Here is a 25,852-nt window from a genome sequence, read left to right on the forward strand (position 1 = left end):
GAATATTAAAAATAGGATTCCCATGGGATCCAGAAATTCCGCTTTGGGGTGTTTACCCAAAGAATTGAAAGCAGGATCTCAACGAAATATATGTATACGCATTCGTTTGCTAGAGCTGCTATGACAAAGTAGCACAGAGCTGGGTGACTTTCTGTCCTCACCATTCTGGGGGCTCGAAGTCCGAAATCAAGGAGTTGGAAGGGTTGGTGTCTTCTGAGGCCTCTTTCTGAGACTTGTAGATGGCCATCTTCTGTCTGTGTCTTTATATGGTCTTCCTTCTGTGTTGGTGTCCTAATAATCTCTTCCTCAAGGACTGTAGCCACACTGCATCAGGGCCCACCCGTATGACCTCATTTTAACTCAGTGGAGACCCTATCTCCAAAGACAGTCACATTCTGAGGATCTGGGAGTTACAACTTCAATCTATGACTTTGGGCAGTTATGGGGGAGACATAATTCAACACCTATGTTCACAGCAGCTCACCAGGGCTAAGAGGTCGAAGGGACCCAAGTGTCCACTGGTGGTTGAATGAGTAGGCAAGATGTGGTGCATCGCTACAATGGAACCAAAAGGAAGGAAACTCTGACACAGGCTACGTCACAGAGGAACTCTGAAGACATTGTGCTTAAGTACAATGAATATTCCAGTCACAAAAAAAGCCAGGGGTGCCTGGGTGGCTCAGTGGGTTAAAGCCTCTGCCTTCGGCTCAAGTCATGATTTCAGGGTCCTAGGATCGAGCCCCACATTGCGATCTCTGCTCAGTGGGGAACCTGCTTCCCGCACCACCCGCCCCCGCCTGCCTCTCTGCCTACTTGTGATCTCTGTCTGTCAAATAAATAAATAAAATCTTAAAAAAAAAAAAAAAAGCCAAATAGTGCATGATTCCACGTAATTGAGGCAGCGCCTTGTCATGTTCATAGAGACAGAAAGCAGGATGGTGATTGCCGGGCTCTGGGCGAAGGGGATGGGGAGTTGTCTCATGGGGACAGAGTTTCTGTTTTGCAAGATGAGAACATTCTGGAGGCAGATGGTGGTGATGATGGCATGGTGGGAACGTGCTTACCACAACTAAGCTGTGCACTTAACATGGTTAAGATGGAAAGCTTTATGTTACATGCATTTTACCACAATGAAAAGGGAAAAAAAGAAAGGTTAAGAACTCAGGCAAGTTCTCCTACACGCAGCTTCTTTCCAGGCTGTGCAGGAGGTCACCAGGTGAGACCAGGGGGAGGAGGAGCAGAGGGACGGGGGAAGTGACCCAAGTTGGACACACACCACTCCTCTTGGCCATGGTGTCACCCAACTTCACTGACCACTCCAGCCCAGCCACCAGCCCCGAGCTCCTCCCCACGAGGCCCTGTCATCTCTCCCGGGAAGATGCGCATCCTGGACTGCTTCCTTGAGGCCCCACGTTCTGTGTCCTGAGATGGGGGCCTGTCCATGAGCCATTCCCAAGGTGCCGAGAAGCCTTTGCTGCCCACTCCTGCTTTCCTCCTGGGGCGCTTTCCTTCCTGCCTCCAGTCCCGACCTCTTCCCCTTGCTCCTACCTCGGTGATGGGGGGCGCAGTGTAGCCTCATGTTCTAGAAGGGATGCATGCTCAGGTTCTTTGAAGAAGCTAACATGTTATCACCCCTCGTTTTACTCCCTTTGCATCCACACCCCTCTGTGGTGGTCAGTGCTCATGGAGGACTCAGGAAGGGGACATGGTGCGTGCATAGAGCCAGTGCTGCCCCCGGGCAAGGCTGGATAGACACCTGAGGGCCATCCTGTTGACCATATGCTCTCTTTCCTTTCTAGGACCTGAGTTCCTTTGCCATGCCGCTCCTGGATGGAGACCTGGAGAGCTCAGAAAAGCATTCTTCTCGTAAGGTGAGGCCGCATTTCTCACAGCTTCTCATGGCTCACCTGAGGTGCCACTGAGGCAAGACTCCCTCAGTGAGAGCCCAGGAAAAATGTCTACCTGCTCAGCCACCTGTGCTCTCACCTGTACATCTACCTGTGCTCCCACCTGCCCATGCACCTGTGCTCCCACCTGCTCATCCACCTGTGCTCCCACCTTCACATGCACCTGTGCTCCCACCTGCTCATCCACCTGTGCTCCTACCTGCTCATCCACCTGTGCCCTTATCTGCACATGCACCTGTGCTCCCACCTGCTCATCCACCTGTGCTCCTACTTGCACTGCCCCTGCTTACCAGTAGTGCACCCACCTCATGCGGCCATGCTCCTCCCACCTGCCAGCTGTCTAATTTGAGAGCCTGCTGGGCTTTGCTCCTTTCTCTTCTTCTCTGTCTGGGTTCAGCCATGGCCCCCTCAGACTCCCCAAAGAAGGCAGAGATAACGTGGAAAATCAACAATAAGCCAAGAGAAGAGGCTAAAAGGATCAGTAAATGGGCAGTTTGGAGACAGTCCAAGGCTTTGGCTTGTCCCATCTTGGACAGGAATCCCTTCCGCCTGCCACACCCCAACCCGTCCTGTTCCAGGCCTTCCTTCCCTTCGGTGTCCACACCACTTTTCCTTGCCTCTCTGTAGCTCATTGCCTCCCCTCCCCCTCCGGCCAGTCAGCAGCTCAACAAGGCTGGTGGCCATCCAGGGTCAGGCAGCCAAGAAGGAGTGTGTATCCCATGAGGGTCGTTGGACCTGGCGAGAAAGGGGAGGTCAAGGCAGCCTGCAGTCAGGACCGAGGGGGCACCCAGAGAGCTGGGTGGCAAGTCCTTCCTGGCCCCATTACCCACGGCCCAGTGAGAGGTGGCGTGGCGAGGGGCCGGCCCCCGGGCTGCCATGAGCCTTGTCTGAGTGGAGATTCAGAACCCCACGATGCTTCAGCTCTGGGTACTGGCAGCCTGGGGCGGCGGCGAGAGCGCCCGTGCTGGGGAAGCTAGCCTGTTCCCTAAGCATTCGAATTGCCCACAATGAAGGCAACGTACTGGGTCAGGCGTGTGGGTTTCCACTGTTCCCAGCTCCCCGTCCTGAGTGAGCAGGCGGCCCGATGAGCAGTCACTGTGGCCCAGCCCAAGACGGCACTCAGAGGATGCTCTCAGGAAGGAGAAGCAGACCTCCCAGCCCAGCAGGCCAGTCTGAGGCTGCAGGCCGACCTCTTTGTCCCCTCGGGCTGGCCGCGTCCAAGGGTTTGACTCTGAGATACCCTCCTTCAAGTGAAACCTAAGGCAGAACTGGGCATGCAGTAAAGACCCACGGTGAGGACTGGGGCCTCATCCAGCCCCACCAGCCCCCATTTTGGGGGCTCCCAGAGGGTTCCAGAGCCAAATCACTGTCACAAATGCGTGACTGCAGAGCGGAGAGGGACCTTGGAGGGTTTACTGTATCCTCTGAATGCTGCGGGACACTGGTGATGATGACGTGTGGGACACGGGCCTCCCGTGCCTGTGGCCTTGCAGGAGAGGAGGGCATGACCTCCCAAGAAGGCAGTGAATTGTTCCAGAGGGTCTGGCCGGTGGTGCAGGAGATGGAGGGACCTCCGTGCCCAGTCAGCTGGGAAGGTGCTTCTCCCTGACATAACCTGGAGACAGGCCTCTGGATGCGAGTGGACAGGGCGCGGACGCCTGGGATTCCCACTGACCTGTTGCCCGTGGCCTTCCCTTGGCCTCCCCACGCGCACCTCTGCCCCATCCCCATCCCTCCTCCTGACCCTTGAACCTTGGCGGTTCTCCAGTGAATCCCCGTGAGACTCCAGCGGCCTGGCACTATATAGATGGAAAGCCGGCCTTTTTGAGAGGCAGAGTTTGGCCACTACCAAGAAGACTCTCCAGACCGCCTCGGGAGGGCCGCGCTCTTCCCCTGCCAGATTCCGTCCTTCCTCTTTGCAACTCAGATCACGGTGTCGACACCCCTGTGAAGGGGAACATGGGTTAGATTCTCGGGCAGCCGGCCCTTTCTGCAGACGTGATGCGGGCGGCCAAGAGGGTGGGAGGTGCCGCTAGGCTCCGCGGGCACAGATGTGTGGGAACAGGCGGGTGCTTGGCAGCCCCTCTGGGTCCCAGGAGCCCATACGAAGGGAGACAGAAGCACCCCTTCACAGGTGCTGCTGATGCCTGCAGGACACCTACCTGGCGTGCCATAACGTCTGTCCATGCGGTCCCCCAGGCCCCTCACTTCACCCCGTCTGTGCTGTCTTTCCCCCTCGAGACGGCAGCTCTTTGTCGCACACTGTGCGTCTGTGAGGCGCTTCTGGTCCCCTTGACTCCACACAGCTGAAGCCTGTGGTTCCCAGGCCAGCCCCCGGGGGAAGCCCAATGCCAGGATTTCTAGATCTTTCCACACGATGGGCGTCACTCTGGGTCTGCCAGCATGGCGTGGCATCTGGGCCGGTGGGGAGGGGGTTTTGAGCACCAGGCAGCCTGGCCTTTGCCTCAGCGGCCCTCCTGGCAGACCGCCCGACTGCCTGCCCCCCGTTTGCTCCTGCCCAGCAGCACACACCTGGGGGGTCTCTGGGCCCTTTTGTTCATCCAGACACAGGGACTCATCCAGTGACATTTACCGAAGTTCTGTTGGACAGCAGCTTGCTATAGGCACAAGCTGAGGCCCCGTCCCTGGCACCTTCCATTGATGCCACGATCTGCATCACCCCCACCCAGTGGGCGGAGCAGACGGGGGCGTGCTGGGCTCCCACTGCCCAGGAGCACGATTAGGCTCTCACGGTCCGCCCCCATGGGAGAAGGCGGAGCTGGCCGTGTCTCCCATTATCTGGCCTTTTTTGGGGAAAGGTCTACTTTCTCTGGGTTCCTCCTCAGTGCCTGACTCATTTGGCCTGGAATTTTCAGTACAGAGTGGAATCCCAGGCAGGAGAACCCTAGGCTTCCCCCTGGTTTATCAAACGAGGTTCAGGCTGGCACGCAGAGCCGCCCCCCACATGGCGGGCTCCCCGGTGGTGTTTGGCGCCACCCATCCCTGGCGGCCCAAGAAAATGGCTGTTTGCGCTTCCCATTCTGTCTCCTTCTCAGGCCCTGGGTGCCCTCCACCCATCAGCCTGTCCAAAGCCCGTCAGCTTTCGGGTTTTCTCTGACTCCACCCCCCGACCCCCGTGGGACAGTGTTTCACCCTTTCTTCATCGGCCACGCCTTGCCTGCCATCCCCGTCTTGTCCCCCCCGCGCCCGACCCCGAGGCCAGCACCGGCTCGGTGGTTCTGCCTTCTCCCTGCGGAGCTCCCAGCACGGTGCGGAGCGTAGCAAACACGGGGCTCCCCTGTGCGGTTAGCCTTGCAAGTAGCGCCTGAACGGGACTCTGGCCTCTGCCCTCAGACTTGACCTTGACGTAACTGCACGTCTACCAGGCTGCTCCGCCTCTCAGCTATTTCTGCCGCCCTCGGGAGGGATGTGGTGTAAAGGTTAAGGCCATGGGCCCCAAAGTCCCATGTCACCACTTACCAGCTTTATGACCTTCACCCTGCGTCCCACTGGCCCCTTCTCCTGGCTTCCGGCTAGTGGTGCTTGGCAAGTGACAGGGAGAGGCTAGCAGATGGTCGGCCCCGAGCAAATCTGACTGTGCCACTCCCTGGCTAAAAAGCCTCAGAGAAGAGTGAGGTTCTTAGGCCGCATGAGGCGTCCTCCCATGATTCAGCCCGGCCTCCCTAACATTCCGTGCATATCAAGCAACTGTTCCTAATTCATGACGAGGCGTGTGGATCAAATACGCATAGACTTACCGTGTCCAGAAATTGTGCCGGGGCTTCCCTGTCGGCGGTCCCCTTAAGCACAGACCCGGTGAGTCGACCTAGTGTCCCCGCTGGACGGAGGAGGGCCCTGAAGCTTAAGTCACTCGTCCAGGCTGCCGGATACTGGGCCGGCTTCCAACTCCGGTCCCTGTGTCCACACTCCTTGCTTGTGCGCTGCAGGGTCGTTTCCCACCCTGTGTGCTCTTCCTCCCCCCTGCCCCCACCCCCCGTGTCGACAGCCACATCTGTTACCTGGAGAGCTTCTCCTTGGGGTTCAGAAAAACTCCAGAAAGCCTGAGTCCCGTGGGGAGGGAGAGAGTAGCAAGACCCAGAGCGCTAACGACAGGGTTGGAGGGTTAGATGTTTTCCATGTTAAATGGACAAAGAAAAACTTGGCCTCTCTAGGAGGAGAGGTGCTTGCGTGATGCATCTGTTGTGCCCGTCCTCTGGCTTGGAAACTCACCTGCCCAGGGGATTGGGAGCCAGCTGGTGCTCCCCCCACATGGCCACACGGGCCCTTGGGCATAGGGTGGGGAGTTGCAGAGAGAAGTGACTTGTGATTGAGGGTCACCAAAGGGGTCCGCACAAGGGCACAGCCTTCTGGAAGGAGCCACAAGCCCAGTTCGGGGTTCCCTCTGGTGGTGGGAGAGCTCACAGGGGCCCTGGGCCCCCCACTGGCCCCGTGTGGACAGAGCGGCCAGAGCTGCACAGATGCTGCCTTTGGGCACATGGGCTCACCTGCCTTCATACATCTGTGGCCACCTGCCGAGTGGCTTCCCAGGGTCTCTGTGCTGGCTGCTTCCCTGGCCTGTGTGCCCCAGGAGCCGTGTGGACAAGCTGCTGTTCTTTCCTGCTGTGGGACGAGGAGGGCCCTGAGGTCCTTCCGGCTCCTGTGTCGCAAGTTTGCCGAAGCCACGGCAGGAGCAGAACGTGCAGAGCCGGCTCCTGTGCATCAGGGGTGGGCACGACACCTGGTCTTAACAGATGAGGAAACAGGCAGAGAGAGCCTAAGTGACTCAGGAGGGCCCAGTGAGGGGTGAGCTGGGGTCAGACCCTTCCCCTCGGGCTGCAAGTACCAGTCCCTGCGCCCCCCAGCAGGACACATCTGATGTGCCTCCAAGTCTGTGAGCTGTACGCTTGGGCTTGAAGTTACAGGAAGAGTCCGGACATTTCCCAGACCGTCAAGGTCAAGTCACCCGTGGAGTGCGCCTCCGAGGTATTCGGTCTTGTTCACTTGCTTCCTGAGCTCTGTCAGCAACCCCTGTCGTCCCGTGCCACAGCAGCTCGGAGGGGACATCCATGCTTCCAGCGCCAGGTCACGTCGGACCCGAGCCCTGGGCTCACCGCGTTTCAGGTCGTAGAGATGCCTGTTTCCTCCTCCGACGAGGGCCAAGAGAACATCGCGTCGGTGTAGTCAGACCTCGAGAAGGACAGTGTCAGGATTTGAGAAGTAAAGGCCGGAGGACAGACCCGCAGATGGGATGAAGGGAAAACACAGGGCCTCGAGCCTTTCTTGCCGCCTTTCCCGTCCCAGGAACTTCTTCCGGAGAGCTGGGACGGCAGTCAGTGGGCCTCTGGGTGGCGCTGACGAGCCCCCTTGGGTCCCGTGCTTTCCTCCAGACCATGGGGTGGCCCCCTGTGTTTGCACAAGAGCTCAGGGCTGTTTCTGGGGCTGGGGCCACGGAGGATCAGCCTCGAGACAGAGAACGTCCAGAGGGGCAGGCACGGGAGGGACCGACTCAGTGCAGGGCTGAGGGCTGAGTGCCTGTGCTCGGAATGACCTGTCTGTCTGTCTGTCTCTCCCCAGGTGGACAGCCCCTGCAGCTCGGGCAGCCCCTCTAAAGGGTTCTTCTCCAGAGGCCCCCAACACCGGCCCTCCAGCCCCGTGTCCGCTCCCGTGAGACCCAAGACCAGCCCTGGCTCTCCCAAAACCGTGTTCCCGTTCTCCTATCAGGAGTCCCCACCCCGCTCCCCCCGCCGCATGAGCTTCAGCGGGATCTTCCGCTCCTCGTCCAAGGAATCTTCTCCCAACTCCAACCCGTCTACCTCCCCCGGGGGCATCAGGTTCTTCTCCCGCTCCAGAAAAAGTAAGACATTGATGCTATTGATTCAGGTGGGTGCTGGGCTGCTGGGGACCTGACCTCCGAGGGCCGGTGGGGCACGTGCCATTCGCAGGGGCACCCAGGCCAGCCGGGGGGTGTCGGTGACTTGGTGCCGAGTGCATGCGTCTTGTCTGTTCCCCAAGGACAGCGCTGTCTCCAGAACACGGTTGGTTTCCACCTGCTACTTTCTGTCTACACAAAGCCGTCGGTACGGGGGCAGCGCAAACGTCCCAGTCCTCCCGGTGGGACTTGTAAGGACAGCTACATGAAACCTGGGCCCATAGCCTTCCCTGAAATCTGCACCTGCAGCAAGCTAAGCTTCAGCACATTCCCCGGGGCCAGAGGACCCAGACCTTGGTTTGCTCTGCCAGATGTGCTCCTCACTACCTGTGGCTTGGTTTTGTGGGGTTTGAATGGACCTGTTTCTGACAGATCCTGGCTTTCTGTTTTGGGTGCTGGGCAGCTGGGGTTGATTTACTGGGGAAACAAGGGAAGGAAGAAAATGTGTGTTTAGGTGAGCACTCTTCACCTTCATGAGTATCTGTGACTTAAGGACAAAATACTCCCAGTTGAGCACCGTTGATCATACCTGGGAGTGTAACGGACAAGCCGCAAAGTAGAGTGGGTTTCCTCCTTCCCCGTGTCTTAGCACATCTCCCCACGCCATCTGAGTCTCCATGATGATTAGACAGCTCCTGTTTGGGATGGCAGGAATTTGGGAACCAATTGCCCTTTGGCGTGCGGTCGGTCGGTCGCCTTCCTTTTTTTCCAGCTCATGTGTTAAACTCAGGACCCGGAGGATAAAGCAATACTTGATTGGCACGACCAAGGCACAGAGCACAGATTCAGTCTCTGGGGCTTAGAAGGAAAGGGCGGGGGCTCTCTCTTTCCTTTTCTGTGTGGGGTGGGGTGTGGTTGCTGGTACCCCTGACGTCATCCCCCTAATGACTGGCCCTAAGCGTAAATGCACAAAGGTCATGGGTCAGAGTGGCCCTCCAGCCACTGGGTGACATGCCGTTGGGAATTAAGTCTACAAACCCAGTAGGGAGAGGGGAGTGTCCGGGCACTGATGTCCTAACGCTCTTGAGCGAGTTGAGGCTTCCTTGACCGAGATCGTGAAGCTCTCAGATATCCTCTAAGAGGAGGGGATGCTGGGTGGGTCGACGTCAGGACGCCTTGTTTCACTGGTGGCATCACGCCTGTGTTGGTTATAACAGAACTACCTTGTATTAGCCTCCTGGGGCTGCTGTAACAACCGAGTGGTTCGAGCAACAGAAATGTAGACTGTCACAGTTCTGGAGGCCGGAAGTCCAAATTCAAGATGCCACTCGAATGGCAGAGGTGCTTCTCCCTCTGAAGGGTCTCAGGGAGAATCTATTCCACGTCTTTCTCTTGGCTTCTGGTGGCGCCGGTAACCCGTGGTCCCCGTTGCCTTAGAGCAGCGTCACTCCAGTCCCTGCCTCTCCCTCCATCTTCGAACGGCATCTTTCCTTCGTGTGTCTGTGCCGTGGGTCTCTGCTCCTCTTCTTATAAGAGCTAAGTCTCGGATTAGCAGACCGTTCTGCTCTAGTATAGTCGCATCTTGTCTTAACGGATTACGTCTGCAGTGTTACCCATGCAAAAAGTTCACATACTGAGGCTCCCGGGAAGGCATGAGTGGAGAGGACACTGTCTAGGCCAGTCCATGGGTCACATAGGAAAAGCCAAGATGTACGGTTCACGTCAAGGGCTGGGAATGGAGAGGATCTGTGGGTGGAGACGGGCCAGCCTGTGAAGGCCAGGGTCATTTCTGAAGGCGGAAGGGAGCCGCCAAGACACAGAGTCTGGGAGAGTGGTGTGTTGGGTGGTGGTGCTGGGCTGGTCTTGCAGCTCCCTGGGAAGCAGAAGGCCATGCTGCCTTTTTCTGTTTGGCATTTTAAAGGGCTCTTCAATGTTCTTGGCCAGAAAATCCTGTTTCCAGGGTCTGTCTTCTAAGATGTTACGGAGTGTCCATAAATTGTCAAGGCTCTTCTCTACCATCTGGCCAGGCAGCTGTAGACTGAGCTCAGGGCGGCTCTGTTTGGCTCCGGCCAAACAGAAGACAAGCATTGATCAGGCGGGGCTGATCAATGAAGCTTGCTCGTGAAGACAAGCATTGATCAGGTGGGGCTGGGCACTTGGCTTCTGCACAGGAGCTCCCTGGAAGGGGAGGCTCAGACCAGAGTAGGCCGGTCCCAAGACCCATGCTCTTGACCCTGGACCACTGAGCCCAGGAAGCTGGTATTCCCCAAGTGGAAGCCCATCCTGCCAGGCCCTGTCATTAAGGAAGGTCTGTTTCCTGGCGAGAGGGGTGCCCTACTGGGCCGGGAGGAGGGTCACCTGGACTCCCTGCTGCCTCGTCTGCAGATGTGCTCGCAGGGGGCGTGCTTGCAGAGTGTGCCATCTGCTGCCTTCCCGCCTACTTGAATCAGTTCCTGGATCCAGGGCCCCAGACCGTGTGTTTCCCCCCGCTGCCCCGGTACTGGTTTCGCATGATGGAGCCTGAGAGTAATGTCACTCACCAGTCTGCGTGAGGGTCTTTATGAGAAACAGCCCGTGAGACGCACAGTGTCCCCTGGAAGAGCATCGCAAAGACGTCGTCCGTTCCCCAAGGCCCCTGGGAGACATTTCCTGTCCAGCCTTGGTGCCGAGAAGAGCTGAGCTTGCGAGCGATCGGGTTTCTTTGTCTGTGATGGACACTGACCGTGTAACAGCTCTGTTGCCTGCCGGACGTCTCAGAGCTGCCTTTGTACGAGGGGCGTACAGCGGGCTTCTCTAGCCTCATTTCTGAATCGAATTTTGGTCCCCATCCTTCTTTCATACCACTTTTTTTTTAAAAAAAAAAAAAACAAGGAAGACAACTCATTGGAAGGATTTGGGGGTATTTATAGAATTCAAAGAAGAGCTGACTGCTGGGGACTCAGGAAGGGAGGGGACCAGGCTGGCTGTGGGGGCCTTGGCAGCGAGAGTGCGCGGATCTTTCCATGAGATCCAGAGACTTCATTGTCTGTGTCTCTCCTCTTGCCACGCGGAAGTCATTATAGGATACCTGATTAGCCCAGTTAGGGTCTCTGAACCGGCTGGTTGTGGGGGGAGGAGCAGATCCTGCAGCAAGACTAGAATGACCCATGACCCACCCACCCCCACCCCAGACATGGGCAGGAAGTTCCCAGAGAAGAGCCCAACAGGCAGCTCTCACACTCTACTCTCCCAGTGCCCGGCATGCGTGCATGTACACAGCGTCCCTTTGGGGGCTCCATCCAGTCACTCTATGTACACTTGTAAGTGTGCACACCACTTCCTCCGTAGGCGGCAACCCTGCGTTGTGTCCGACCAGCACAAGTAAGGATGTTTTCCAAGTCCTGCCTCTCGAGGCCAGGCCCATTTCTCCTGGAGTTCTGGCTGCAGCCTGTCTTTCTATCGGGTGACTTAGGCCCCACAGGGCGGACCTAGAATCTGAAGGTTCAGCAGCTCCCCGGGTGGCACGGATGTGTAGTCGAGCTTGACGAGCACCGTCATCAAGGATCGGGGCAAAGGAAGAAGGAGGATAGAAATCATGAGCGCGGTCCTCTTCAAAGAGGACATAAAAAACGAAAAGGAGATTCAGTCTTCAGACGCTCTGAGAACAAGAAAGGGAATGCGGGTGGGAGCTATGGATCCCGATGCCACATCTGGCCTTGGGACCAGCGATTCCCAGGTTGGCTGGTGTTTGTGGCCCAGGGAAGAGAACCAAATCTTGCTTCTAGAAGGATCCATCCCATGGAGGACCTGCTAGTGAGGCATGGCTGCTACCTCCCACTCCCTCTGCTCTGCTGATCCAGTGGCGTGTGGATTCGAGGCATGTCTTGGGGACTCTGGGTTTTTATCATACTCCCTCCAGCCCCACTGTAGCCCCAGACATAATTCTCATGATGGTCAAGGTCTAATCCCACCCAAAACAATCATGCACTCTTCTGCCCCGTCTTCTAATAACAGTGGTGGGCAAACCAGAGCCTGGGGACAAAATCTGGCCGGCCACCTGTTGTTACAAATAAAGCTCCGTTGAAAACAGTCACGCCCGTTTGGCTCTTTGGACTGTGGCTGCCGTCATGCTGCAGTGTAGGATCTGGTCCGCAGAGTCTGAAGTGTTTGGACCGAGCTACTGTCTAGTAGCTCCAGAAGTCCAAAGCAGTCATGCGGCAGGAGAAGCTTCCAGAAGGGTGAAGCTTTATCTTCAAAGGGGTTTTTAGAACTGAATCTTGCCTTTGGAGACGAGCAAAAGAAAGCCCGGTCAATATGTTCATGAACTCAAATAATAAGATTGAAGTTTTTTAAAATAATAAAATAATTTTGCACAGTCAGCAAGGACCTCAAGAGTGGCTTCGTGTCATGTCACTAAACTTCACTTTCTAATTGTTGTCATTACAAATATTACGCCTAACAATCACAAATAACGACAAATGCTTTGCCCTGTCTCCTGAGTGCGTCCTACATGACAATTACTTTAGTCCTTGTGTAAGACTCTATAAAGTGACTTTTTACCATTTTTATCAAAATAAAAACCGAGCCACAGAGAGCGTACGTCATGGAGCGAAGGCCCACACAGCTGGTACGTGGTAGAACCAAGATCTGAACTCAGGTGGTCTGAGTTGAACTCCCCAATCTACTTTGAACCCAGAGGCGAAGACTCTGCTGGAAGAAGATTTTAGGAATCTCTAAGCCAATAGTCGGACAACAGCCAGCCATTTAGAAGAAAGGAAAAGAGAAGGGTTTCCTTGGAGATTCCTCACACCAAAATAATTTCCATCTGGAGCAAAACTGTATGTTATTCACATGTCCCCCAAAATGGAAAAATATAGTCTTGGGGTGTCAGGCCTTTCTTTTGTAAAGGGTGAAAAAATGGGTTTGTAAACGCGAGTAAACATCACACCTTTCTCACCATCGCTGGAAGTCGGTAGGTTGGATGCTCAGAGCATCCGGATGGTGGTCTGGCTAGAGAAGAGCTGGGGGGTCTGTCTGAGAGAAGGTAGGGCGCATTCAAGGGAGAAGTGCGTACGTCCGTGACGGGTGGTCCGATGAGTGAAGACAAGGCTCCAGAAGGTGCGTCTGAGCCGGGCAGGACGTGGGATTCTGGTGGTGAGACCAGAGACTGCAGCCCAGTCACGGTGCTGGGTCGGACGGAAGAGAGGAAGGACACAGGTACTGGGGGTTCCCGTGTTCAGGGAAGACCACCGCACCCCCGGCTCCCGCCTGCCGCTTCACGCCGCGTCTTCGGCAGGGCCTTCCTCTGGGGCCTGCACAAAATCAGCACGTTCTGCACGTTACATGCTTCTTCTCCACAGCGAGTGCTGTGGACTGGTTCCCTTGGCTGCCTTTCCCAGAGGAATGTAAGCTCTCCGAGCGGAGGGGCTCTTCGGTCCTAGGCTCCTTTCTCAGCGTCTTGATCAGCGCCTGGCACTAGCGGGCGTCCAGCAACCCCAGTACCCTCCGTCCACCCCTGAGTCCACCCATGTGCTCAGCTCTCAGGCTCGGGCTCGGGCTCCTTCTGAATGTGGGGCGTCGCCCGTGTTCACCGAGAAGTAAGCACGACTCTCTCGGCAACAATAAAGGACAGACAGGACGATGCACCGTGTCGGAATAAACACAGACACGAACAGAAGCAGAAGCTCCCTCTCCACCAAAGGCAGGAGGTCTCCCTCTCACCTTCGCACAAAAGAGAGCTTGCCGCTAAAACTGAATTCCTGCTCCTGGCAGCCCACCAGCCGCTCCACACGGTCATGGACACCGACCCACCCATCGGGCCTCGCCCTCCGCCTCCCGGGAAGGTTGAGGTCGGATCCCAGCCCTGCCTCCGTGAGGGAGGAAGCCGCCGACCCACCAGCCTGCAGCTGCTTTCTCTGCTGCCGGCCCTGGCCTGCGGCTTCACAGAGGTGACCTTCCCACAGGCCCTGGTGAGCGGAACTTGCGTCTGAAATTGCTGTTTATTAGAGTTCCTGGTGGTACGTGAATCTCCTGCAGGCTCTGGACATGACCACCCGTGTTAGGAAGGCCCTGAATCCGGCGGCAGATCCACGGGCAGCAGCAGGCATGCGGGCCAGAGAAATGGGGCTCATGTAGGAATTAAGGTCAAGTTACCAGGCAAGGGCTCGGTGGAGAATCAGATGAGATAAACCCTCTGTTTCAGGTAGATTGCTAAAATATAGGTAGATTTTTAAAATCTCTCTGTAGTGGGAGGATTATTAAAAAGTACCAGTTCATTTTAGTCCTTACAGTAATTTTTGTGGGTTTATCTGTGTCCCCACAAAAGAGACAGTTTGAGATCCTAAACCCCCCCCCAAAATCCCTGAATGTGACCCTATTGAAATAAAGCTGCTACGGATGTAACGAGTTAAGAAAAAGTCATCCTAGAGGTGGGTGGGGGCCACGTCCGACATAATTCGTGTTTTGTAAGAAGAGGGGGACACGGTGGGAGGAAGGCCGAGATGGGGGAGATGCGTCTCGAGCCGAGGAGCCCCAGGGGTTGCCAGAGGCACCAGAAGCTGAAAAGCCAAGGAAAGATCCCCCCCAGGTTCAGAGGCCGTGGGGACCTGCCGGCCTTCATTTCAGACTCCTGACCCACACGCTGTGATTTTCTGTGTCGCTGTGACCCTTCCAGGGGACAGCGATGCCATTGCACAGATAGGAAACAGGTGTTCGTGTCACGTTTGGCTCGTGATCTGTACATCACAGGAGCACTTTTGTGTGGGGGGATGTTACCACAGGGCTCAGATGCCCTCGCTCTGGGGAGGAAGGAGGCCGGCCCTGAGGCCAGTTCCTCGTGGGTGATTGTCAGGAGAGCCGTTTCAGCAGCGGGGAAGGGAAGAGAGCGTGTGACCTGGCCAAGGACCGAGTTGGAGATACCTTGTGAGTCCGAAGGGAAGGGGACATGTGAGCTGGAAGGGAAGGGGAGTGAAGGGTGGCCACGCCCGGTGCCCAGTCGTGGCGCGAGCTCCTCTGCTTCTCCCAACCCCTCCCTGAAGCTGGGTTGGGCCCACAGTGCTGGGGCCAGATCTAGGTCCTCGGTGGGGAGAGCAGCCCAGAGCCAGCTGCCTCCCCGTGGGGACTGGCGACCTGACCAAAAGAAACCTGTTTTATGTCGAACCACTGAGAACCTGGGGCTTATTTCTTGCCGTAGCCTTGCTGAACCTATCCTGGCAGAGCAAGGTAGACTAGTAGAAATGGATGGATTGGGGCTCAAGGAAGTTTTGAGCTGGTCTGTTTACCTCAAGATAGGAGAGATGAACACATTCTCAGGCTGAGAAGCAAAAGCAGCTGATGGGGGGACTCCTGAAACACACAGACGGGTCCTGAGGGGCGGGGACATGAGCCTGCGTCCATCTCTGGTGGTGGTTTCTGTTCTCCCTTAGACTGCTGGGTTTTTGCTCTGGGGACACCTGTTTGTCCTCATGGCCCCAACAAGGCTGCCTGCCCCGTCAGAGCTGCCATTACTCAGCATCAGCCCTCTGGGCCTCTCTGGGTTGTTCCGGGCTTTGCACCGCTAGTGTGTGGATGTCCCTTTGGCACCATGAAGGCCACACCGTTCAGCAGTGCGCTCTTTGCGCAGACTCAAGTTCAGATCTACACACGGAGCCTGCATGTGCCCCATGGCACCCCTGCAAGACAGCTGCTTATCCCGGATTCAGGGGCCCTGCACAGGGTTGCCAAGCTCAGGGGTGGCATTGGTGCATGTGAGCTGGTCGGCCCCGAGCACGGTTGGGTGCTAAGCAAGGTTTGACCCGTCCCTTTCCTGAGGACACCTGGATTGTTCTCCTCAGAACCCATCAGCCCCTCTGACCTCACTGAGTTTAGTCTACCTCTCAGTGGTGGCTCCTTTGTGGGGCCCTGAGGAGCTGCCACAGTCTTTCCTCTGCCTATTTGGTCCTTAAACATACACATATATTTGAGAGCATCTGCACGCATCTGTGTAAACACCGTCAGATAGCTAAGCCCCCTTCAGCCATTAGACACAGCCTTCGAAATGTTTTTCTGCCTATCGCTGAGATCATCTCCAGCTCTGGAGACACAGACAGGCGGCCATGATGCTCTTGGCTCCTGTGTGAGCCCCTTTCTCATATCTTTTCTGCCCACCCTCCCCACCAGTCCCTCAGTCCCTCCTTCTCCTTACCAGGTGTTGGCGGACTCTGACAACCCATCTGACGAGTGCTCCCCCTTTCTTCATAACAGAGCCTGGTTTTATTCAGGATCCAGGCCAGGGCAGGACTTATCACTGGTCTAGTTCGGTTGGAATTAGCCCTTTCCCATTTGGGGAAATGTCTGGTTTCGGGATTACTGGCCTTGAGGTGAACCAGGGACCTATGTCTTGCCAACAAAATGTAAGGAGAACTCTTCGAAGGATCAAAAAGTCATCTCCCCCAACAAAAAGAGATACATGAGGACTAACTCCTTGTCCTTACTTGGACTGTGGTGTGAGGATGTGGTTTCCAGAGCTATGGTGGCCATCTTGTGACCATGGCCCCCATGCAAGATGGCGGAACAGGAAAGTGGGCGTGGAATCCTCACGGTGGTGTGCGTCACGGAGCTCAGTGTTCTAGGTAATAGACGTCCCTGTTGTTCAGTCTCTTTTAAGTTGTATTTTTCTGTTACATTCCATTAAAGGATCCCGGCTGATACACATTTCTTGACAGAGGTGAGATTCGTCCAGATTGGGCAACCAAAGGAAAGCCGGAGGGGCTAATCGGGAATATTCCAGATGGAGGGCTGGGGAGGGAGGAGAGCTAGAGCACAGGCAGCCTTGGGTTTTCCTCCTGTGCTACGGAGAAAAACAGAGCAGGTTACAAGGGCCCACGGGGAGGGGGGGTGCTGGTTTGTGCAGGAAGGTGAGGGGAGAAGCAGTCCCGTAAGGGGACCGTGACGGCTTGAGACAGAGGGAAAACGCAGTGCGGATTAGCAAAAGCCTCACTATATGTGTCTGTTCCCAGCCTTTTTTCCTCCCAAAGTCGAAGTCGACGTCAGTTAGCAGGTGAGCGAGCTCATCAGGTAGACTTTTGGCAAGGTCTGATTTTTAGGTCTGAGTTCTGCCTTCTGTAAATTCATCTTCTCTGCGAGCCCCTCCTTCCACCCTTTCCTTTAAAAAGAAAAGTTTACTTTTGACAAGTTCCTCCATAGCGATGGATGCCTGCAGCGGCTCTGAAGGGCTGGCCTCCTCGCCCACAGCCCGAGTCCCAGGGCAGCTGGTCCGCCTGCCACCACAGCAGAACAAAGTCTGTCTGTATGAATCTCTCCCACATTCAAGATGAGATGGGCTTAATAGGTGCCCTCCTTTTGCCTCTGTATCCCGAATGCTCCTTTGAACCTGGTTTTCCAGAGAAAAATGTGGGGGCGGTTTCCCGGCTTTGTGGCCAAGTGACCACGAGGGGGCGATAGAGCCCCGCGTGCTGAGCCTCCTGCCGCCGCAGGTGGGCCTGGAGCCAGCGCTGTCCGGGCCTGGTTCTCCCGGCGGGGACGTCCACCTTCCAGTGCGCCCCGAACAGAAGAAAGCTGATGTTACCGCGCAGACGGGTGGACCTCACACCTGACCAGCCCCGCCGGGGCTTTTAAAGTGGAGGGGGGGTTCTTCTCACATTGACTTCATCTGTTCGGTCAGTGTTTAAAGAGAATCTGCCGCACCCTGGGGACACAGGCAGGACGAGGGAGTTCCTGCCCTGGCGGGGGTTACCGTCTAGGGAGGAGAGAGCGGGAGCCGTATGTGTCGTGCGTCCAGCCATGTTGCATGGTACCGAGAATAACGGGGAGAGGGTGAGAGTTGGACGGTGCTGCTCTGGGCTGGACCGCAGAGGGGGGCTCTGAGCGGGTTTGGGACGGAGCCAGGCGATGGGGGGGGCGGCCGAGCCCAGTAGAGGGAGGAGCCGTGCGAATGTCCCCGGCAGGGGCAAGCGCTGTCTGGCTAGGACTGAGTTGGGGGGGAGAGGGCGGGGCGGTCACAGAGGTGGGCGAGGCCTTGCAGGCCAGGCCCGGATCCCGGGTTTGCACGGGGTGATCCTTGCATGGGGTGATCCGCGAGCCCATCAGCACCTGTGGCTGAGGGTATGTCTTGCACTCGGGAGGACTGGGTCGGCTACTGGGCAGGGAGAGTGGGGGACCCGCTGGGGGCCGCTGGAATAGACCCGGAGATCAGTTCTGGGGACGTCCGGCCTCCCTGGAGACCTCCTGGAGCGCTGCCACCTCCAGAAAGCCTTCCCTGATTGTGCTTGCCACAAGCAGCTGCCAGAGCTCTGAAGTCTCAGTGTGGCTTTCCGTGTCTGCGCCGTCTGGGCTCCCTTGTGGTACGCGTCTGCTACCTTCTGTCTGTGGGGCGATCGTGTGTTTGATGTTTCTCGTGCTTGCCTCTTCCCCACGCGCTTCCCGGCCCCCTCCCGGCCCCCATGCCACTTAGCGCCTTAAGCAACATGGCCCCTGAGGCCTCAGGTTGTCGCCCTCCTAGAGAAGAGCTCAGGCATCTGGGCCGAGAGTGCTCCCCGGTGAGCCGGTGTGTCTGGGGGGATCATGAAGGCTGTGGCAACCTGCAGGGAAAGGGCTCCCCTCACCGCTCCGTGAAGAGGCAAAGTCATCTGGGGGGACCCTGGAGCTCCCTTTCCTGTCTTCTTCCTCTCGTGAGCTCCCGGCTCTGAGAGCTGCGACGGCTTATCCTTTCCCCCACCCTCAGACCAAAACTAACTTTGGGAAGGGTCTGACAAAAGTGTTCAGACTAAGGCGTGCATGATAGGAGTTAAAGGTTACGTATTTCTCAGGTTGTTGACACATTTAGCCTGTAACTGAGGGGGAATTTCTTGCACCAAAACCGGACTTTTTTGGAAGCAGTTGTCTTCCCAGAGCCCTAAGACTGTGCAGGGATGGCTCTCGGCGACTTGCATAGGGTGGCATTTTGCCAGCTGTACCCGCCTCCCCACCGAGCTAAGAAATGGTATCTTGTCCTACGTGGACAGCCGGTCACACCAAGTGACCACTACCGACAGAAGTCAGCCCTGCCAGGCACTGGAACATTATCTTGGTCCCGTTAGAAAAAAGCACTGAAAATCGCTGACCTGGACAGCCACCTACTCTGATTACACTGACGGCTACTCAAGGTCATGACCACAGTATCTGCAGGAAGGGCTAAGAGGAGAAGGTGGTGGACGGATCCTGGCACCCGGGGAGTTTGCATCAGCCTGGTGGGAGGAACTTACAGCTCGGGGACCACGACGAGGCCAGCAGCCTCATCACGGAGTGGTTTGGAATGTCTTTGACTGCAGACCCCAGCCAGAGACCCTTTTTATGCTATAACACAGCACACACGCACTTACGATAGAAAGCCGTTTCTCAGGAAACAGTACTGACCCTGGCCTGTGTGTTCTATTTCCAGGGCGAAGGCTTGGTTCTAAAAGCAAGCTCTCTCTGCCCCACACAGCTGGTCTCCTGGTGGGGCGGGGCTGCGGGGGGGCATTCTGGAAGACACCGCCGTAGATGGCCATAACCCGCAAGATGGTGCGGAATGCCTGCGCAGGGAGTCCGGCCAGGAACATTTAGGGCACGAGGATCAGTGGGGTGGAAGGAAGCGCGGGGGTTTGGCCAGAGATGTGCAATGCTAGACGTTCGAACTTTCTGTTTCTAAGACCGGCTCACCACTGAGACCGAGGTCACAGGCACTTTGAACACCCAAAATAAATGTCGTGTTCTCTCTGTACTTAAACGCCGAAATCCTGCCACGGATGACTGTCCTGGAGCGGGTCAGTTATAGCGCCATGCTTCAGACCGGCCCCTCGTCCGCGGACCTGGATCAAAGGATGCCATGACAGCTGCTTGAAATTCGCAGGAGCGTTCCAGAGAAGTTTGTTTAACTTGGAAACCTCCTGGCCCTTTCACACCATGTCTGTCTTGGATCACAGACAGCTCCTCCTTTCTCTCCCGGCAACTTGAGTTTATTTTTCAAATAAAAGTTTGTTTTCCGTAAAATGCCAGAGGTTTTGTACTGTGTGCAGAGAAATGAACTTTAATTTAGAGCCTCAAGTCTCTGATTCACATGCCAAGGGCTTCCCGGTGCCGAGAAGCTCCCTGCCCGGGCGTGCGTGCGGAGCCGGCCAGGCCCAGGCGGCCCTCCAGCCTGCAAGCGCCCGGGGTCTGCTGTGCCCGCGCGGGGAGAGCGCCCAGACAGTGACTTGTGTCCCCCAGGCCGTGGGTCTGGACCTCGAGGTTGGTGTCTCTGCGGTACATTGGTGTCTGTTGGTGTCTGTGCTGAGCATTTTCGGGAATCTGTTGACATTACGTGTCCCTCGGGGTCCCTGCGTATTTGCCATGGCTGGCCCTGCAGGGCTGTGTGGTTGTAAAGGTGAGTAGGAGAGGGAAGGGAGGAGGGCAGCCCGGGGCGGGACGCGCAGGCATGACCTGTGGGAGCTGGGACTGGGGGCCCGGAGGGGATGCACCCACAGCCAGACCTGCCACCCAAGGCCCCTCCTGTGCCCTAGCTGGAAGCCAGCCAAGAGGGGACCGGGGGACCTCACGGCTGCAGGGGCAGCATGCTGTGTGCCCAGCAGATGGGGCCGGGGACCCACCAGGAGTGCGGGTGAGGACCCACAGCGAGGTGCCAGCGCTGAGGGATGGCCTGCTCTGCTGATGCATCCAGGCGCACCCCTGTAGCACTGGGGTGACAGCAAGCTGAGAGGTTCTCAGGGGAAGCTCTGTGACGCCTCCACTGAAAGGAGTCAACTCTAGGATGCCCTTGATGTGTGGTCTAGCTGCCACTTCCCCGTGTGCAGATCCCCGAGTTTGCCGATTGCTTGCAGGGCATCCTTTGCGGGGCTGGTTTTGCACCTCGCTCTCAGAGCGGCTCCCGGGACCTGTGCGGCTGGTGTCCACGCCGCAGCAGCGAGAGGCCCAGGAGGCGGAGGGCGGCTCAGCCAGCCATCCGCACACAGCCTTTCCTAGACGCTCAGGGTACGCGGCGAGCAGGGAAATTTTGCCCTGCAACACGCTGGAAGGGGCCCTAAAACTCTCCCTTCCCAGCCACGCTCTCGGACAGACAGACACTGGCTTCTCCCCGCCCCGACCCCAACCAGACGGTTCTCACCTTTTTCAGTCTCCCGGGTTCCCGCCGCCCCTCCCGCCCCTGCCTCTGGCTACTGGGACCTGACTTTCTCGCCTTCCACACATTTTCTCCTCACACGGCGGCTCGCCCTTCAGACTCTGTCCGTGCGGCCCTCTTCCTGCCCGGGTTGGACGCAGGGAAGCTCCCGGAGGCCCAGGAGCACAGCCAGGGCCCTCATCCCGGGGTTAGGCAGGGCCCGTGTCAGGCGGAGTCTGGGCGGGCTGTTCCCGACACAGGTGGGAACACCAAGCACTGTCCCTCCGCTGCTCCAGGACCCCCCTCGGGCCCGGGCGGCCCCGACAGCCCAGGAACAACCCCTTGGCATATGTGGGGGACATACACATATTACAATGGAAAAGGATTCAAAGCGTTAAAGTTGCAGAACTGTTAAAGCGAGTGGTGTGAAGGTGGGGGTGAGCCCTGGGCAGGACCTCGAGGGGCCTCGGACCCTGTGGGGGCCACCTGGCTGCTGGGGAGATGCTGGAAAGAGAGGGACTTCTCAAACTGGAGCCGGCGCATGTTTTCTGCACGAGGCCAGATGGCAAACGTTTCAGGCTTTGTGGGCACCTGGTGTGTCTTGCAGAAACTCAGCCCCAGACAGTGTAAATTGCATTCTGATAAATCTTTACTTATAAAAGCAGGTGGCCAGCAGGGTCGCGTCCCCCGTTTTTTAAAACATAAACCTGATTATCTTATCCCCTTTTCAACAGCCCCCCAACCCTCCCCACCACACTCACGTCGAAAGGTCCTCCACACCCCGGCCCTGGGCTGGCTCTGAGACCATCTCCCTGCACATCCCCGGCCTCTGATGTTCGCGGTTTCAGTGACGGATGCCATGCTGTGCCTCCGGCTTCCCCTTCGGGAAGGAGGCACTCGGTCCCCATGCTGCTGGCTTCGCCCATAACAGAGAGCCATCAGACACAGGGTCCGGCCCCTTCCTGAGCTGGCCCCGGGTCCCGCGATCAGAGAGGCCGTTTGAGTGAAAGAGGGCGGATGGGGAGTGGATGAACAAATGAATGGACCAGGGAGGCCAGAAGGACTGGTGGGCTCTGAGCCGGTGCCTGAGCCGGGAGAAGGCTGTGGGGGGCCGTGAGCCAGGACCCGGCTCTCCCCCGGGGCTGCTGTGCGTAGACGTACCACACGCTGCCAGGATACGGAGCTCCACGGGCTTTACCCTGTGCCTGGCTGGGTGCGATCCCCCCCCGGCTGCGCCCCGTCCCCAGACCTCCCCTGAGCCGCCCTGGTTCGCAGGCCGCTGCTGGAGCCTTCTGGATCGGGGCAGCTGCTGAGACTGAATCCTGGGGCCCTGCCGACTTCAGAAAAACGTGACTCATCTCGCCTACCCACAAAGAAAGGAAAAGTATGTGTGGCATCCAAGTTTCCTGAAAAGTTCAGCCAACACATTGCAGAGCTATGCGGCCGCCTGGCACCCGGTGCGGGTCCCCCGGGAGAGCGCCCTCTGCTGGCGATCATGCCGGCGTCCCCGAAAGGTGTCTGCGAGGGCGCCGGCGGGGCAGCAGGGTGTTCTCAGAACGGGCGGTGGTTATTATTTGGGAGAAGCCAAGGGGAGGTTTCCAGAAGACTCTCCTTTCCCTCAGAGAGCTGCAGAGCTCTCCCGTGCTCTAAGGGCCTGCTTGGGCGATCGTGGGACAGAGTGGAGGGAGATGCTAGTGAACTCTGCGTTCTTGCCCTGCTGCTTTATTTCTGAATTCCTTTTTAAAAATAGCATCTCATTTTGGCAATTTCAAGCTCACAGAAATGTCGCAAAAAGAGTACGAAGAATGCTCATGTACCCTTTGTCCTGATCCCCTGGCGTTACCATCTTCCCGAATTGGCTCCTACCCGCCCCCAAATACATAAATATGTGGGTGTTTATGTAAAATCGGAACCGTCAAGAATCAGTCGTAGCATAATGTCCTTTTTACCCCTAAATCCTTCCGCGTGTATTTCACAAAAACAAGCACGTCCTCCAAAGTCGAGTTTAATGACCAAACTCGGGAAATTAACATGAATTTGCTGAACTACACGCTTTTCTCCCCATTCACAGATTATCTCAGTAGCATCATATTTTGGGAGAGGAAACGCCCAGTCAGGCATTGCCTGTGATTCTCATTTCCCCCAACATGTCTTAATCCAGAGAAGCCCTCAGTCTTGTCTCTCATGAGCTCAGCATCTACCAAGACCCCGGACCTGTTACTGGGCAGACTTAGCCTCCTTCAGGGTTTGCCTGACGCATCCTTACAATTAGATCCGGGTTTGCTGGGTGGGCGCGACAGGGCCACACGTCTCGTGCCCCGGCTGGTGTCTCGGCGGGAAATGCGTGATGTCCCTCGGACCTACTGCCGGGGATGCCGACTGATCGCTGGGCGAAGGGAAGCCTCTGCCACGGCGAGATCCTAACAGAATTATTGTTTTCCCCTTTGGAAGCCACACTGCTTTGGGGTTCTGTAAGCATCTTCTTTCTCTTGAAATGTTCCCTTGCTAGTTCTGCATACACTGATTAGTCCCTGCCTCAGTTGTTGCTGTGGCCGTTGCCAGAAGGTGATTTTCCGATTTTATTGTGGATTCTATAGCGACTGGTTGGAATTCTACTAAGGAAGGAAATTTCCTTTCTTGTGAACGTAGGTATGTAGGTGCTCCTGTTTTATTCAGTGGTTTGGTTTGTCGTGATCATATTTTGACATTCAGGTTGTCCTAGACTTGGCCAGCAGGAGCCCCCGGGCTGGTCCCTGTTCCCTGGGACTGTCCCTGTTGTTATGTCAGAAGCGGTGCCTTACTTTCCAGTAAGACAAAGTCTTTGGAGGGTGTCCGGGGGGCTCGGTCCCAGCGGATAACCTACTTCTCTCTCCCTCTGCCCCTCCCCACCTTCTTGCTCTCTCGCTCATTCACTCTCGCTCTTGTCTCAAATACATATATAAAATCGTCAAAAAAAAAAAAAAATCGAAGAACTCTTCCAGCCTCATCTTGTCCTTTCCCTGCCCTGGCCTGGAATCGGCCATTTATCCAAAGAGCCCTTGCTACTCTTAATGGCCAATAGTGTCTGGAAGTAGGATCCGGTGCTAAGTGTGCTCGTGGCTGCTGAGACATCGCGGCGTTTCGGTCCTCCCCCAGCAGACGCGCTGGAGATACGCGTGCGTCTAGGAGAGCGGTTGGGTAAAACGGAGAAGGTATGTCCACACGGGAGTACCTCGCGGCTGTGACAAAATGTAAAGATGGTATCTCTGAGCTAATATGGCAACAGACACGAATAGATGATTCTCAGGAAACAGAGATGGCCCCTGGACCATAGATAAAAGCACTTAGACATCAATAGAAAGCTTTTCCCTAAATCCAGATTGTAGATGAATTCAGGTCTGTTTTCCTCTACTACCTGCCTGGTCTAATGTAACTCCTTTTCGTGTGGTAAAATACAACAGATCAGGGGTGCCTGGGTGGCTCAGTGGGTTAAGCCTCTGCCTTTGGCATGGGTCATGATCTCAGGGTCCTGGGATCGAGCCCAATATCGGGCTCTCTGCTCAACAGGGAGCCTGCTTCCCTTCTCTCTCTCTGTCTGCCTCTCTGCCTACCTGTGATCTCTGACTGTCAAATGAATAAATTAAAAAATCTTAAAAAAAAAAAAAAGACTTGTTAAAAAAAATACAACAGATCATTTACCATCTTAACTATTTTCTTTTATTTTGGAGGGGCAGAGGGAGAGAGATAAAGAATCCTAAGCACACCCCCTCGTGAATGCAGAACCCAACATGGGGCTCCATCTCATGACCTTGAGATCATGACCTGAGCCAAAACCTAGTTTCAGACGCTCACCAACTGAGGCCGCCTCCCCAGGGGCCCCATCTTGACCATTTTAAAGTGCACAGTCAGAGGCATTAAGTACGTTCCCATGGTGGTGCACCCTTCGTGGCCATCTGGTTTCAGAACGTTTTCATCGCCCCAAATGGAAACCTGACACCCAGCACTCCCCGTTCCCCTTCCCCCCAGCTCCTGGAGACACTGATGTATTTTCTGTGTCTTCAGAGTTGCCTCTTCTGGGCACTTCATATAAATAGAATCATACAAAGTGTAGCCTTCTGTGCCTGGCTTCTTTCACTCAGCATACTGTTTCCGGGTTCCTCCATGCTGTAACAGGTGTTAGCGTTGTGTTCCTTTTTATGGATGACTACTACTCCCTGTGTTCCGACACGCAGAGCAGGTGCTGCTTACCCACCCGTCTGCTGACAGACGTGTGGGTTGTTTCCACCTTTTGTCTACTGTGAACAGTGCTGCTGGGAACGTCGACGTCCAAGTCTATGTTTGAACACTTGTCTTCTGTTCTTTTGGGTAGATACCTAGGCGTGGGGTCTCTGGGTCTCGTGGTAATTCTACGTTTCACTTGATGAGGAACAGCCAAGCTGTCTTCCCCAGTGGCTGCTCCATTTTGCATTCCCAGGTTTGCGTTCCAGTTCCTCCACGCCCGCTCCAACACCTGCCACTTCTCGCTTGTTTCCGTCGCCCTCCTAGGGGATGGCCAGGCGCTGGCTGTGGTTTTGACTAGCTGTTCCCTCAGAATGTCAGGCATCAGCCCATGCACTGATTGGCCATTTGTGTATCTTCTCTGGGCAAATGTCTATTCATTGGGTTGTCTTTTTGTTGCTGAATTATGGAAGTTCTTGTTACATCCCAGATGCCGGACTCTTACTAGATGTATGCATTGTGAATTTCTTCTCCCTTTCTGTGGACAGCTTTTTATCCCTCTTAATCATGTCCTTTGCAGTGCAAGAACTTTTAGTTTACATGACAGCAGGGTCTTGCTGACCAAAAATACCTTAACGTGTTGCTCCTTAGTCCTTGGCCAGTGTGGACGCTTGGAGTTGTTGAAATGAACAGGTGGGGGGTGCCAGTGACCGCAGCTCATGGACTCTGGAGATGCCAGGACAGAAGCCGAGGGATGAGGGGACGGCCTTATTGTCACCACATTGTGAC

The 25,852-nt window shown here is 56.1% G+C and overlaps 1 protein-coding gene across 3 annotated transcripts in view; it reads left to right on the forward strand.

Moving 5' to 3' along the window:
* PRKAG2 (protein kinase AMP-activated non-catalytic subunit gamma 2) overlaps nt 1-25,852 on the forward strand; it is a 242,260-nt gene that overhangs the window by 69,430 nt on the left and 146,978 nt on the right. For all 3 annotated transcript variants that reach the window (XM_032305085.1, XM_032305086.1, XM_032305088.1), the window contains exons 2-3: nt 1,800-1,871; nt 7,482-7,761. In XM_032305085.1, coding sequence (XP_032160976.1) covers nt 1,800-1,871; nt 7,482-7,761 — 352 coding nt within the window. The remainder of the gene's footprint in view (nt 1-1,799; nt 1,872-7,481; nt 7,762-25,852) is intronic.

The sequence above is a fragment of the Mustela erminea genome, chromosome 11 (genome assembly GCF_009829155.1).
Source record: "Mustela erminea isolate mMusErm1 chromosome 11, mMusErm1.Pri, whole genome shotgun sequence".
In the NCBI taxonomy this organism is placed as follows: domain Eukaryota; kingdom Metazoa; phylum Chordata; class Mammalia; order Carnivora; family Mustelidae; genus Mustela; species Mustela erminea.